The sequence below is a fragment of the Labeo rohita genome, unplaced genomic scaffold, assembly GCF_022985175.1.
Source record: "Labeo rohita strain BAU-BD-2019 unplaced genomic scaffold, IGBB_LRoh.1.0 scaffold_657, whole genome shotgun sequence".
Classification (NCBI taxonomy): Eukaryota; Metazoa; Chordata; class Actinopteri; order Cypriniformes; family Cyprinidae; genus Labeo; species Labeo rohita.
This window is the reverse complement of record NW_026129587.1, coordinates 1-14,486: the sequence shown is the minus strand read 5'-3', so window position 1 is coordinate 14,486 and position 14,486 is coordinate 1. Positions and strand designations below refer to the sequence as shown.

Sequence of the window (14,486 nt, the reverse complement as noted above, 5' to 3'; positions counted from 1 at the left end):
GGACCTGACGAGGTTCTGGCATGAAAGCCGTGGCTTGCCGAGAATCTATGCTAGCAGCCATGTGGTGAAGAGGCTCTGTTAGGAGGGCAGCTGTGTCTTGACTTGACTGAGGGAGATCAGTTGTGACTTGATTTAACTCAGAGAGGTCTGCCGTGACTTGACTTGACTCAGAGAGGTCTGCCGTTACTTGACTTGACTCAGAGAGGTCTGCCGTTACTTGACTTGACTCACGAAGAACAGCTGTGTCTTGACCTGGCTCGTGAAGACCAGCTGTGACTTGACTTGGCTCATGAAGATCTGCTGTAACTTGGCTTGGCTCATGGAGATCAGCTGTGGTTTGGCTTAACAGACAACCCAGCTGTAACGTGACTTGACACAGGAACAACAGCTGTATCTCGGCTTGGCTCATGGTGAACAGCTGTGACTTGACTTGATTCAGAAGTAACAGCTGTAACTTGACGTGGCTCAGGAATCACAGTTGTCACTTGACTTGGCACTGAAGGTGCAGCCCTGACTTGACTTGATACCGGAGGATCAGCCATCACTTCATTTGCTTTGGGTGCGACAGACATGGCAAGGTGAGATTTGGATGAGACTATTTTGGACGGATGAGGCTCAGGCGTGGCAGCCATCTTGGCCGGGGACTCAGATGGGGCGGTCATCTTGTGAACAGACTTGGGGATGGTGGCCATCTTGGGAACAGGCTTGGGGATGGCGGCCATCTTGTGGACTGGCTTGGAGATGGCAGCCATCTTGTGAGCTGGTTGTAGGAGGGCGGCCATGACAGGTGCAGACTCTGGACGGGCAGGCTTGGCGTGAACAGGCTTTGGTTTGGTGGGTATAGTGTGAACTGGCTCTGGCTTGGTAGGCTTGGGATGAGAGGGCTCTGGTGTAGCAGACATGACATGAGCAGGTTGTGGTATGGGGGTTACTGCAGGATTGCGGTGTCCCTCATCCACAATCCTAACAGTAAAATGTGAGCCACTTAAGCGGAGGGCAAAGTCTATGTATTGTTCAAGTGTCCAGTGAATTTTACCTCCAGGTAGGCAGGAATGAATGGGTTCATTTAATCCATGTCGAGAAATGTCCTTAAGTGCCACATCATTAAAATCCACCAGATGACACAGTCCGCAAAAGTCCACAACATAATCTTCAATATTATGATTACCTTGACGGAGGCGGAAGAGGTGTGATGCTGGATCCATGGTTTGATCTGTGTCCCGCTGGATCTCTGGTTGGCGAAGTATTCTGTAACAGGACTCTTAGGAAGCGTGAATAGATCCAAGTGCAAGCTTTATTATACAGATCGTAGTCAGACAGGCAAGTTCGATCTCCAACAAACAATGATATCCAGGGCAAGACAAAAGCGTAATCCAAATAAACAGGCAGAATGTCTAAAAACCTTGGTAGAGTCCACACAGGCAAAACAATACTTTTAATTACATATTACATGTCACTGAAATAACATATGGGACTGTCCTCAATATTTTACTCAAAAGTACAGTAACTTTCAAAAAAAAAAAAAAAAAAAAAAAAAAAAAAGGCTAGAATAATATACAGCCTGTCTTAAGAGTGCTAGACTGTACTATTTAGGTGGTGGTAATGCATAATGGAATTAGTCATTTCATGCTAATTTATGTATGTATGTTTATTTATATCTAGAGCTACATTGTAATTTGCTACATTGTAATTTGTATTGTTCCATACTCATATGATAACTGATGTATTATATATCAATAAAATAATACACATTTTTTTTTCTCAAAAAACAAAACAAAATAAACATAAAAATAGTGTTTTTAAAGAAACAAAACAGACCCTTTAAAAATGTGCTCAAAAATTCTTCTTTTTAGTTTTCTAATTGATGTATTGAATTGGTAATTCAGTTTGAGTTGCATGTGTTCTCTTATAATTCTATATATTATTAAATCTGAAACAAGACACAGTCTTTGAAGCTTGTATTTATTTCAAATGTATTACTTTCATTTTCAATAGTATGTGTTCTATTATAGTTCTGTGACTAAAACCACCACCAAAATGTTCTTCTGGGAATCAGTAATAAGACACATTCTTTAGATTTGAGAAAGAAACCACATGCATTTTAAATGAATTTATTAACAGATTTCAATTTAATACAATAGCATGTATCCTGATTTACATATGACAGTAGAACTTCAACTTTAAAGGCTGTGTCTTGTTCATTTTAGACCCAAGGAAGAAGACACAGCCTTTAAAGTTGAGACAGAAAACTGTATTGATTTTGAATAAATGTATATGTTTGAATGTCAAACTCAGTCAAATCAACAGTATGTTCCTCTAGGGGGCAGTAATACAGGGCACTCTTTGGAAGATTTCACTAGTGATTTTTAAATGTCAATAGCGTGACTTTTGACAATGAAAACTACTGCAAAATGTTCTTTATGAAATCTGTGACAAGACACAGCCTTTGAAGCTGAGACAGAAGATTGTAGTTATTTTTAACTAAATTATGTATTGCTTTAATTTTTAATAGCATGTCACAGCTAGAAATGTTTTATATTCTGGAAATGTTTTCAGCGGCAAGTTTTATTTTTGTTCCCATAATGTTCTGCTAAAGGTAGGATAAGATTCTCTAAAAACATTGCACAAATGTTTATTGATAACATTGTTAGAACATTATCCTCTAACATTTTAATAAAGATTCCCATCACACTAGATGTGGACTTACATTGCTCAGATTTTGTCACATTTTGGTTGAAAGTGAAAACCCAACCTTTGTTTGATGTCAAGCTCCAGCGTCATTAAATAACTCCAAAAACAGCATTACCAGCTTCACTTATTACAAACCAGATTGGCTTTATTTCTCTCATACATTTACTTATTGAAATTAACAGAGGTTTGGATGTTGATTGAACGTAAAGGTTCGGTTTGATGTCACCATTATGGTGAGAAGCGTTTGCTTTAGTTGAGCGGTTTGACTCTTTTCAATCTTTTTCTCCTGCAGCTGTAACTGTGTTTGTTATGGTAAAAACAGCAGGAGAAAATGTGATCAGATGATGTTGATTGCTTGCTGATGTTAACGATATCATCATGTAGTGATCTGATCACATCTAGAGTCTGTTCTCTACTATTAAACTCATATTAGTGACTGTAGTAATGTGTTTGAACAGCATCAAATCCAGCAATGTACTGATCAGGTCATCTGTGTATCTGTATGTAATTTTGAAAACAAATCACATTGAGCTACTGAATGTTTTGACACACACAAACATCAAGAATCAGTGTATGAATCTCAACAATGGTGATATGCTTCATGCTGCAGTGCATTCTGGGCGCCCTGGATGAGTTTTGTACAATGCACCCAGAATACATTGCAGCATGAAGCCTACTGCGTAAGCACTGGATTATGAAATGATAATGATTTTTAATATTGTTTTGTTTTTATTCATATATTTAATAATAGTAATAATATATAACCGCAATCACATATCTTTTTTGCAATATTTCTTATTTAAGTGCAAGTGAGTGTTATAAGTGTTTATATCTTTCAAAGACATTGGTGCACAAATTGCTCTTGATTGTTAACCAAAAAAAAAAAAAACATTCAGAAGGGAAACCATTAATCGTTTTATCCTTTCACATGTATTTTGTAGACGGTCTCTAGCTGGTCTAAACGTGAGCCCTACATCTCACAGACAATTCATACTCATTCATACAAATGAATCAAGTGATTAAACCGTATGATACCGCGCGAGCTGGGCCGTCCTTCAATCATGCAGAGACTTCATGAGGCTGCTATAAGAGGCATTTATTTGTACATTTGTATCTACAGTTTGAAAAGCTTTTCTTGTACTCATTCATTTACCCTCGACTAGTCCATAAGATTATAATGTCACACTAAATATGTTTAACGAGTGCATGCACTGGCAAAACTATTGGTAGTGTGAGTGTTTTATTAGTATTTAGACATAAATCATAAGTGTCTCTAAAACTCATTGAATGTATTCAGTTGAAAGTTTATTTGTGTAGCACATTTCACAGCACATATTGTTTCAAAGCCACTACACAGAAAATGCTTGTTTTATATATTTGTTTAATTGTTATGATTAACAAATAAATAAATAACTGCAATACCAAATTTTCTATTTTACAGTACAATAGGATTATTGCAATTGTAATAAATGTCTTTATTAATTTAAATGTATCAATTGAAATAATAAACTAAATTCATACATAGGTTTAGATTTAGTTTATTATTATTTTTTTTATTACCAATTTTATTTTACACCACAATATGAATATTGCAATAGTAACTTGTTATGGATTTGTTTAATTGTTATCATTAACAAATAAATAATATTTTGGTTATTGTCATTTTCTCATTTTCTCATTTTTTAATTTATGATCTTGTTTAATTGTAACATTTTACAAACAAACTTCAAACAAAAAAACTTTTCTGTTTAAAAAAAAAAAATAATAAAATTAATATTTTTGTAGTTCATTATTATTATTATTATTGAATATTCATTTTTCATAGTAAAATAAGTTTATTGCAATTATAACATTTATCTATTAATTTTGTTACAGATTACAGATTAAAAAATAATAAATTCATATTTTGCTCATTTATTATTTTATTATTATTTATTATTAATACTTTATGTTTTACAGTACAAAGACTATTGCAACTATCAATTTTATGAACTTTGTCATATTTAAAAAATATTTTATACTAATAATTATCAATTATTATTATTTTATAATAATATATCAATTATTACTATATATATATATATATATATATATATATATATATATATATATATATATATATATATATTATATATATATATATATATATATATATTTATATTATTTTTTTTTTACAGAACAGTATGATTATTGCAACTATAATAAATAATATTTAATATTAATATTTATTAATGTCTTTATTAATTTATTATAATTGAAATAAAACAATATCATATTTAGATTTAGTTGTTGTTGTTGTTGTTGTTGTTGTTGTTATTATTATTATTATTATTATTATTATTATTGTTATTATTTTAATTACCAATTTTATTTTACAGTCCAGTATGATTATTGCCAGTGTAACATTTCCTTTTTTGTTGTTAAAATAATAATAAAATGTATGTTTTGGACATCATCATTATTAATAATATTGTTGTTATTGTTTTTATCTAGTTTTATCTGTTGTTGTTGTTAAATACATTTCTTTTTTTCAGTCCAATAGATTTGTGCAAGATTAACTTTTTTATTATTATTATTATTATTATTATTATTATTATTATTATTATTATTATTAATTTGTTTAAATAATTGTTATAAATTATTTAAATATTATTTTTTAATATTTTAATTTAAATGTCCTTTTTTAATTTAATTAAATTTAATTTCAATTTGATTTAATTATTATTATTATTATTATTATTATTATTATTATTATTATTATTATTATTATTATTATTATTATTTTTACATTACAGTAAGATTATTGCAATTGTAATGTTTTCTTGTTATATATAGTTAAAATAATAATAAAATAAAATACATATTTTGGTTATTATTATTGTTAATAAATAGTCACTACTGCAATACTGCAATAGTAACTAGTAATAATAAAATGTTTTTAAGTTGTTATTTATAAAATAACATTTAATTCATTTTATAATAATTAATAATAATAATAATAAATACAGATACAGCACAATATGATTATTGTAATAGTAACTTGTTATGGGTTTGTTTAATTGTTATAGTTAACAAACAAAAAAAAATACATTGAATAGTTTGGTTATTGTTGTTTTTAAATTCTCATTTTTTTATTTCTGAACTTCATATTTTGGTAGTTCATTATTATTATTATTATTGAATATTAATTTTTTCACAGTACAGTAGGTTTATTGCAATTATAACATTTATATATTAATTTGTTATAGATTAAAAAATAAAATTGAAATATTTGCTCATTTATTATTATTACTTTATATTTGTGTATTCTACTTTATATTTTTATTTTTTTATTACCAATTTTATTTTACACTCCAGTATGATTATTGCAATTGTAACATTTCCTTTTTTGTTGTTAAAATAATAATAAAATGTGTATTTTGGACATTTTGTTTTGTTATTTGTTATTATTATTATTATTATTATTATTATTATTATTATTATTATTATTGTTATTTTTTATTATGTTGTTGTTGTTAAATATATATTTTCAGTCCAATATAATTTTAGCAAGAATAATGTTTTTAATTGATTTGTGTAATAAATAAATAAATAAACAAATAAATAATTTGGATATTATTATTTTAATATTTTATTTTAAATGCACATTTTTTTTATGTAATTTACTTGTAATTAATTTATTTATTTATTTTACAGTACAGTATGATTATTGCAATTGTAACATTTTCTTTTTTGATAGTTAAAATAATAAAATAAAATAAAATGCATATTTTGGTTATTGTTATAAAATAGTCACTACTGCAATAGTAACTGGTAATAATAAAATGTTTTTAAGTTGTTACTTATGAAATAACATTGAATTTGTTTTACAATAATATTATTATTATTATTATTATTAAATAGTTTTTATTTATAGTACAGTAGTATTCTTATATATTATATATTATATATAATGAGCAGGAATATATTATATATTATTATTGTAATATAACAATAATTATAATAATAATCAATCAAAAGACAATTCACACATTCATCACCAATTAAAATACGACCACAAGATGATTTGACATTGTGTTTTATTACAAACAGCAGAGAAAAATTCCATGAATGATAAAATATCAGACTGACATGTTCTCAATGAATCATGATTGCTGATGTTGAAGTAATAATCACAGAGATATCAGTCTCTATCTTATTGTGTATGAATGAGTATCTGTCAGGAGAGCAGAACAAACTCCAGGACTGATCATTAAATCCAAACCAACACTCACGACCTCCTCCCTTCCTGCTGATGCTCTTATATGACACTGATATATACACATTCCCACTCCACTCAATCTCCCAGTAACAGCGTCCACACACACTCTCTCTACACAACACCTGCCACACATCATCAAATCTGTCTGGATGATCAGGATACAACTGGACTGTTTCAATGAATGTTATCACTCTGTTGTTCTCAGACAGACGGAGGCGTTTATTCACTGTGTTCAGATCCAGAGTGAGCTGATGGGAATCTGATGGAGATAAAACACATCAGAATCAGGAATTATGAATGAATCATTAATCAGACACACAAACACATCATCTTTAATATGAGTCTATAAAATCACTGCATACACAATCATATAAACCTGCACTAAACCTAAGTCTCTCACAGACTGACAAACTGTCGTTGCTAAGCAACAGTGACCTGCGCTCTCAATAAAGACGCGGAAGATTCATCAGAGGACAAACGGATTTATAACACTAAAAATCACTTGCTGTAGCTCTGCTGCTGAATTTATATAAAAATGTACAGCTGTGATCAGCTGTTTCTCCATCTTGGCTGAGCTTTCAGTGTTGTTACGGGAAAGGATTAAGCTAATTGGTTGAATCTTGTCACGTGACCCGCGGTGCGCTTGCGGCATTGGCTGCGTCCGAAACCGCCTACTTCTCTACTATATAGTAGGGAAAAGCAGTAGGCGAGCGAATTAGTATGTTCGAATCCTTAGTATTCATAAATGAGTAGTCGAGAAGTTCCCGGATGGCCTACTGCTTCTTTAGCCAGATTCTTGAGTGCTCATCCGATGGATACTTATCTATCCCAGGAAGCCACGCGTGAGGATACACCGCGAAAAAGAAGAAGAGGATACGTCATAATCGAACATGGCGCAAAATTTGAGTGAGGGTGTTTACAAATGTGAGTATTACAAACCAAAAACACGTTTCTTATTTTACATTTGCATTTCTTGAACTACTGTAGAACAAATGGTTGAAAGTGTGAAGATGCTAAATGATAAAGTAAAGTTGTGATTTTGCTGTAAAAACACGTTTTATTATGTATATTGGTAACAGTACAACTCCAGGATACACCTGTACGTCTCCAAAGTGGATTTACATACATTTTAAACCATATACATCTAAAATACTATTACTAAATGTCTATTTAAAATCTGGTAGGTAAATCTTCGATATGAGTTTCATACGAGTTTGTCTAATAGGTCCTAGATATGAAGTAGACATTTGAGTGATGTACGTTATATGTGTGCTGTTGTGTAGTACAATTAACTGTATTTGCTATATTTTACATTACTGTTAGCAGTATTTGCAATAGATGGATGTAAGTAATGTAAATAAATTTCCATAAAGTACCCAAATATAAGTAATCTATTTTTTTCTCCATTAGTACTGTTGAAAATTTGAGGAACAATTGTGTTAGATAAAAAGCTACTTAACATGTCATCATGTAAATGCACACAAATCTCAGAGGTAACTTGAATCTTGTCTGGACTTTACAGGGACAGATGAGCACACACGTCTGCTTATCCGGTGGAGAGCGGCTAATGAAGCCCTCTTCACCAGAAGGCGGAATGCTGCCGTCAAAGGCTTTGAGTGAGTATACTACAGAAAAAAAAAAAAAAAAAATCAAACATCTGTTTAAATTTTAAGTTGTAATTTCAAACAGACTTATTACAGAACTCTTCTGATTCTTGATTTCTGTTCATTTGCTGCAGAGCTTTTGTGGAGGAGCAGGGCCTTCAAGGCAGAGTGACGGCAGCATTTGTAAAAAAAAAATGGGAAAACCTCAAACAAAAATATAAAGTAAGAGCATTTTGTTACTTATAACACAGAAATAAAATGACATTGTGCTATTAAAATGACTGCTTGTGTGTTATGTTGTGCATTTTTATAGGAACTGAAATGTCCACCGACCGGTGTTAGCACTGAGGATGGAGAGCCCACAGCAGCATCTTGGAAATGGTATAGTGCCATGGATGAGGCAATTGGGGGCAGACCCTCCATCACTCCACCTGCCCTTATTGCCTCATCTGGCCCAGATGTTGCTGTGTGTTCTTCATCCTCAGTGAGCCCAGCGCCAGTGAGGGCTACACGAAAGAGGCCAAAACATCTGGAGGACATTATAAAAGAGATGGAGGAGAGGGAAGCAGAGCGAGAGCGGGAAGCTGCCGAGAGAGAGGAGAGACGTTGGAAAGAAATGGAAGAGAAGGAGGACCGAAGAGAACGAGAGAGACAAGTGAGGCAGGAAAGACAAGAAAGAGAAGCAAGAGAAAGAGAAGAGAGATGGCAACGGGAAGTGAGAGAGAGAGAGGAAAGGAGAGAGGGAGACCAGGGAAAGGGATGAAAGATTCCTTTCCCTCCTTGAAATTCTTGCCAAAAAATAAATAATAAGACAAAAGCATCTTCTATTCATTTACACATTTGTGTTTGTGTAATAAGAACAAACATATTTTTTTAAAATAGAATTAAATATATACACAGTAGTCAGCATTTAAAGTGCTTCAAAACCTTTCATCAAAACTTCTCCTTAAACCAAAACCATACCCATTCTTGTCTTAGGACAACTTTATATATTTTTTTATGTATATGTGTGTACTGTGCAAAAATCATAAGGAACAACCAGCTCTGATTTAGCAATGATTTAATGACAATCCATGTTTTGCTCTCTTTATTAAGATAAAAACAGAAAGTCAACAAAATATGAGGACAAATTTAAAAAAAAAATATGTACAAAACGTCTTTTTTAAGCAAACATCAAGTAGGTGTCAAACAAAAAACCCTGGGAAGCTTATCACATTACTTCTAATCAGACGTTTTCTTGGACTTCCAGTGAAAGCCAGGTTCCTTCTGTTGCTCAAGTGTAAAGGTGCTCACACTAAGTTCTTGGCACATATGGTCATTATACCATTGCTACAACATCATCAAATGGTGGCTTAAGACTTTTGCACAATACTATGTATATAAAACAATCTCTAGGAATTTACAGTATATTTAGTGATAACTTTCTTTAATTTAAATACTTATGAAGTGATGAATATTTTGTTAATGTGTGGTGTACAAAAACACTTTCAAACAATAGTTTAATGTGTATCATGTAACTTATAAATGCATACAGAGCACATGCAGGGATATTCAAGGCAGGTCATGAAGGGCTGCTGTCCTGCAGGGTTCAGTTCCAACACACCTGTCAGTAATTTTCAATTAGTCAATTATTAATTGGTTCAGGTGTGTTTAATTAGGGTAGGAAAAAACTCTGTGGGACAATGGCCCTCCATGACAAGTTGAAGTTGACACTCTTTACACAAACCTTAAGTTTTGCATTAATTACACACAGTAAAATAGTGACTGAAGGGTTAGTGCACCCAAACATATAAATTGTCTGTATTTACTTGCCTTAATATTGTTTGTTCCCTTTGTTTTTTCTTAACCCTTAAACCCACCAAATATAAATTGCACTAAATGTATGTATGCATTTTGCATTATAGTAGTATCTTAAAGAAATAAACAGCTTTAAGCATTTATGCCAGACACAATTAAAAAAAGCTTTACAGAAATCAATGACATTTATTTACATTTATGCATTTGGCAGATGCTTTTATTTAAAATGACTTACATTGCATTTATTTCAGAGACAATGACCCAGGAGCAATCTGGAGTAAAGTGGAGCAACCTGGAGTAAAGACACATGGTGATGGCTGCAGAGATCGACAAGCAACCTTCTGCTTACCAGCTGAGTAGTTGAGCTGACTACACCACAAAAGTAATAAAGCTATAATAAAAAAATAAGCATGTCATTGTAAATGTCTGAAATAAATCTTTACACATAAAATGCTGCATGAACATTTTTAATCTTTTTAAACTAATTTAATCTTTACAGGTAATCATGCTCATGTAGAGCAGGCACACAGATGTTTGGAGCAGACACCGCAGCAGCTAGATTGTCCCGCACATCTTCTCCCACTCTTGCCTGAGGGTTGAGGGGTTCAGGGGGGCCATCATCATGGTCTTCCTCATCCTCTGCCTCAACAATGTCGCCATTGAGAAGAGCGAGATTGTGAAGCACAGCACAGCACGCGACCACTTCAGGCACGAAGGCAGGGCTCACCTCTAAGGCCTTAAAGAAGATCGAGCGCCAGCGTGTCTTCAGCATCCCAAAAGCTCTCTCGATGTTCCGGGCACGGGAGTGTTTGCTGTTGAAACGAGCCTGCACAGGGTTCTGTACAGGCTCTCTGTATGGCGTGATGAGGCAGATGGGTGCACTCAGACAAGGATAGCCACCATCCCCGAGGATGCACTTTCCTGGTGGTGGATAAAGGCTGCCAGTGTAGACGGGGCTGTTCCTTAGCACTCTGGCATCGTGCACAGACCCAGGATATCCCACAAAGACATCAAGGAATTTACCCCGGTGATCAGTGATGGCCTGGAGTTGGATGGAATGAAACTGTTTCCTGTTGTAGTAACAGTGGGAGTTATTTGTTGGTGGTTTTATACGGATATGACAGCCGTCTATTGCACCAACTGCCCTGCTGAAAGCTGGTGACCCAGCCAGCTGTGCAAATCCGGCTCCCACTGCCTCCAGGTCATCACCGGTTGGAAGGCAAATCACCCTCCTCAAAATTCCCATGATTGCCTGGCTCACTCTATGCACAATGTCATGCACAGAGGACTTGGGGATATCGAAGGTCTGTGACGCCACCCGGTAGGATGCTGCATGGGCCAGCCAGTAGAGGAAGACAAGCACCTCGATGTCTGTCTCCCATCCATGGTCAGACTCCAGTCTGAGTGCACCAATGAGGGACATGATGGACGGCAAAGACAGGCGAAGGTGGGCACGGTGGTCCGCTGCTTCATTAAAATAGAGCCGCAGAATTGGCACAGCTCTATTCAGGTGGCAGTAGGACGTGGGGTTGACCACCTGTAAATATGAAATATAACAATTTGAATAAAGATTTGTTTCATGTGTTGACTTATTTATTTGTGATGTTTTATTCATTTGTTTACTCATTTTTGTTCATCCTATTGTTGTGAGTTAAATATAATTATTTTATTAAATCATACATTAATTCATTGCTTGACTGAAAATGTATGTATTCACATTGGCTACATTTGTGTACTATTCATGCATAAAATGTTATGGCAATATAATAAAATTGCATTTTGCTTATTTTACACAAATATATCATTTTCAGGAAGAAAATATGTAATATAATTAAGTATTAGTCAGCATTTATCAATATTATAGTGCAATCATTCTGGGTTAATATTAATTTTTAAGAATTCCTACTTACATTTTTACAGTATAAAATCACTCTTCTCCAAAGGCGAGATCTTCGAGCGGCTGCCCGGCGTCTCCTTTGTGCAGACTGTTCAGACATTGCAAACATTTTTGCTGAAGTTGCCGAGGGATCAAACAGCATGAAGGGAAGTTGCAACCGTACAAGGTATGGTTTTCAAGGTACTGATGAAATCAGGTGTTAGTGCACCTGTCGGTCATATCTTTTAAATTGTTGCGCTTGTGATAACGTCGTAGGTCACATGATAACGTCAACATGGCGCATTCATACTCAACGAGATTTGGCTGTTAAGTACCTACTCTTTTACGGCTGGTTAAGTAGGTACTTACTTGAAATTAAGTACCTACTCATTGAGTATGCCATTTCGACCGTTATTCGTAAATTGGACCCGAACCCGGCTGTGAATTAGTGAATTAGCCAATTGATTGATGTAAATGTTGAAGAGGGTGGGGCTTAAACTGCATCCCTGTCTCACTCCACACCCTTGATGAAAAAATTCAGTTCTTTTGTTTCCAATTTTGACAGCACATTGACTGGTTGAGTACACTGACTTGATCAAATCATAGAATTTCCCCCATACCACTGTCAATTAGTTTCAGATATAATCCATCATGCCAGATTGAGTCAAATGCTTTCTTCAAATCTATGAAACAAGCAAAAATGTTTCTTTTGTTTTGATATAATTATCAATTAATGTCTGTAATGTGAAGATGTGATCAGATGTGCGACATTTTGGGAGAAAACCAATTTGACATTTACTCAAGGCATTGTGTTTTATAAGGAAGTCTAAAAGTCTTGTGTTTAAGATGCTGTAGAGGACCTTCCCCAGGTTACTGTTCACACAAGATGCCTCTGTAGTTGTTGGGGTCTCCATTTTTGTAAATCGGGCTGATGAGGCCCTGGTTCCAGATCTCAGGGAAGAACCCTACACACAGAACATCATGAAGAGTTTCAGGATGATTTCATCTCGTTCAGGATGCCGTCAACACCGCAGGCTTTCTTGGGCTCGAGGCCTCACAATTTATCTCCCAACTCTTTCACTGTGATGGGGAAATCTAAGGGGTTTTGGTTTGCTTTAACTGATTTTTCCAAAATGTCTAGTTTTTTAATTTTTTCATTTTGATCAGAGTTTTGAACTTCAGTTAAACTATATAGTTCTTGGAAATGATTTTTCCATATCTCTCCATCTTGGATAGCTAGATCTTCTTGATTTGACTTGTATAACACTTTCCATTTATCCCAGAATTTATTTGAATTGATTGATTTTTTGATTTCTTCAAACTGATCCTGTAGAAATTGAGCTTTTTTTCCAGCGGAGTGTAACTTTTGCCTTAGTGACTCACAGTAATGAAGGCAGAGGTCCTGGTTTTCCTGATTGACGGTGTTTTTGGTTTTTGACAGAGTTTTTTTTTCTCAGAACCTTACAGTCTGAATCAAACCATCTGTCAGTGTACAGTTGGTTTTATAATTGTCATATTACTTCTTTGTGCTGTCTTGTAGAATGTATAATTTATTTATTTCTCTGCTTGATTGATGTCAAATTGATTTTTAAGGTATTATATGGACAGTTTTCTGTCCATTTAAATAACATAATTGTATGCATTTGATATGGTGTTTGGGTTTGACTGAATGCTCTTAAAGAAGAAAGATCGAGATCTGTGATTGCATAATCAACTGTGCTGCTACCAAGAGCAGAGCTACAGATGAACCGACCGAGTGAGTCTCCTCACAGTCTTCCATTGACAATGTACAGAGCCGGATTCTGACAGAGCTGCAGCAGAGTTAACCGTTTGATCACAGTTTTGTCTAGGGGGGTGGGAAGGAAAAAATGTGTTAATGCCGGAAACAAATCTGGTGCCTTGTGATTCTATGAAATCTGATTTGTCACCAGTTCTAGAATTGAAGTCACCCAGGTTTCCCAGGTCCTGGAAATGGCTGAATTCTTGCTCTATGTTTTGAAAAGTTTCTTCTTGGAAATAGGGTGGGTGTGTGTGTGTGTGAGTGTCATTATTCAAATCATTTATAAGATTAAAATGTTTTCTTAGTGACTTACATTGTAGGAAGTCGTTCCTGGTCCAGTTGGTGACTGTGAAATCAATGAACAGTCAATGAGTCACATTCAGTCAGTAAACAAACACAAACACACACAGCGCTGTGAGATTAATCAAATATCTTCAACTATAATTTTGACATTCTACAAATGTTCATTCTAATAAA

The 14,486-nt window shown here is 34.1% G+C and overlaps 1 protein-coding gene across 1 annotated transcript; it reads left to right on the top strand.

Moving 5' to 3' along the window:
• Positions 1-7,842: 7,842 nt before the first annotated feature.
• On the top strand, positions 7,843-9,349 carry LOC127161472 (luc7-like protein 3). The gene is made up of 4 exons (XM_051104215.1): positions 7,843-7,876; positions 8,475-8,568; positions 8,691-8,778; positions 8,870-9,349. The coding sequence occupies exons 1-4, from the start codon at positions 7,843-7,845 to the stop codon at positions 9,317-9,319; spliced, it is 666 nt and encodes a 221-aa protein (XP_050960172.1). The 3' UTR covers positions 9,320-9,349.
• The last annotated feature ends 5,137 nt before the right edge of the window (positions 9,350-14,486 follow it).

What these genes read in the sequence shown, in the direction of transcription:
- LOC127161472 (XM_051104215.1), top strand. Translation starts at nt 7,843, where the DNA reads ATGGCGCAAAATTTGAGTGAGGGTGTTTACAAAT. An exon ending in GCTGCCGTCAAAGGCTTTGA is followed by an intron (nt 8,569 to 8,690) that starts GTGAGTATACTA and finishes CATTTGCTGCAG; the next exon opens with AGCTTTTGTGGAGGAGCAGG. An exon ending in ACCTCAAACAAAAATATAAA is followed by an intron (nt 8,779 to 8,869) that starts GTAAGAGCATTT and finishes GCATTTTTATAG; the next exon opens with GAACTGAAATGTCCACCGAC.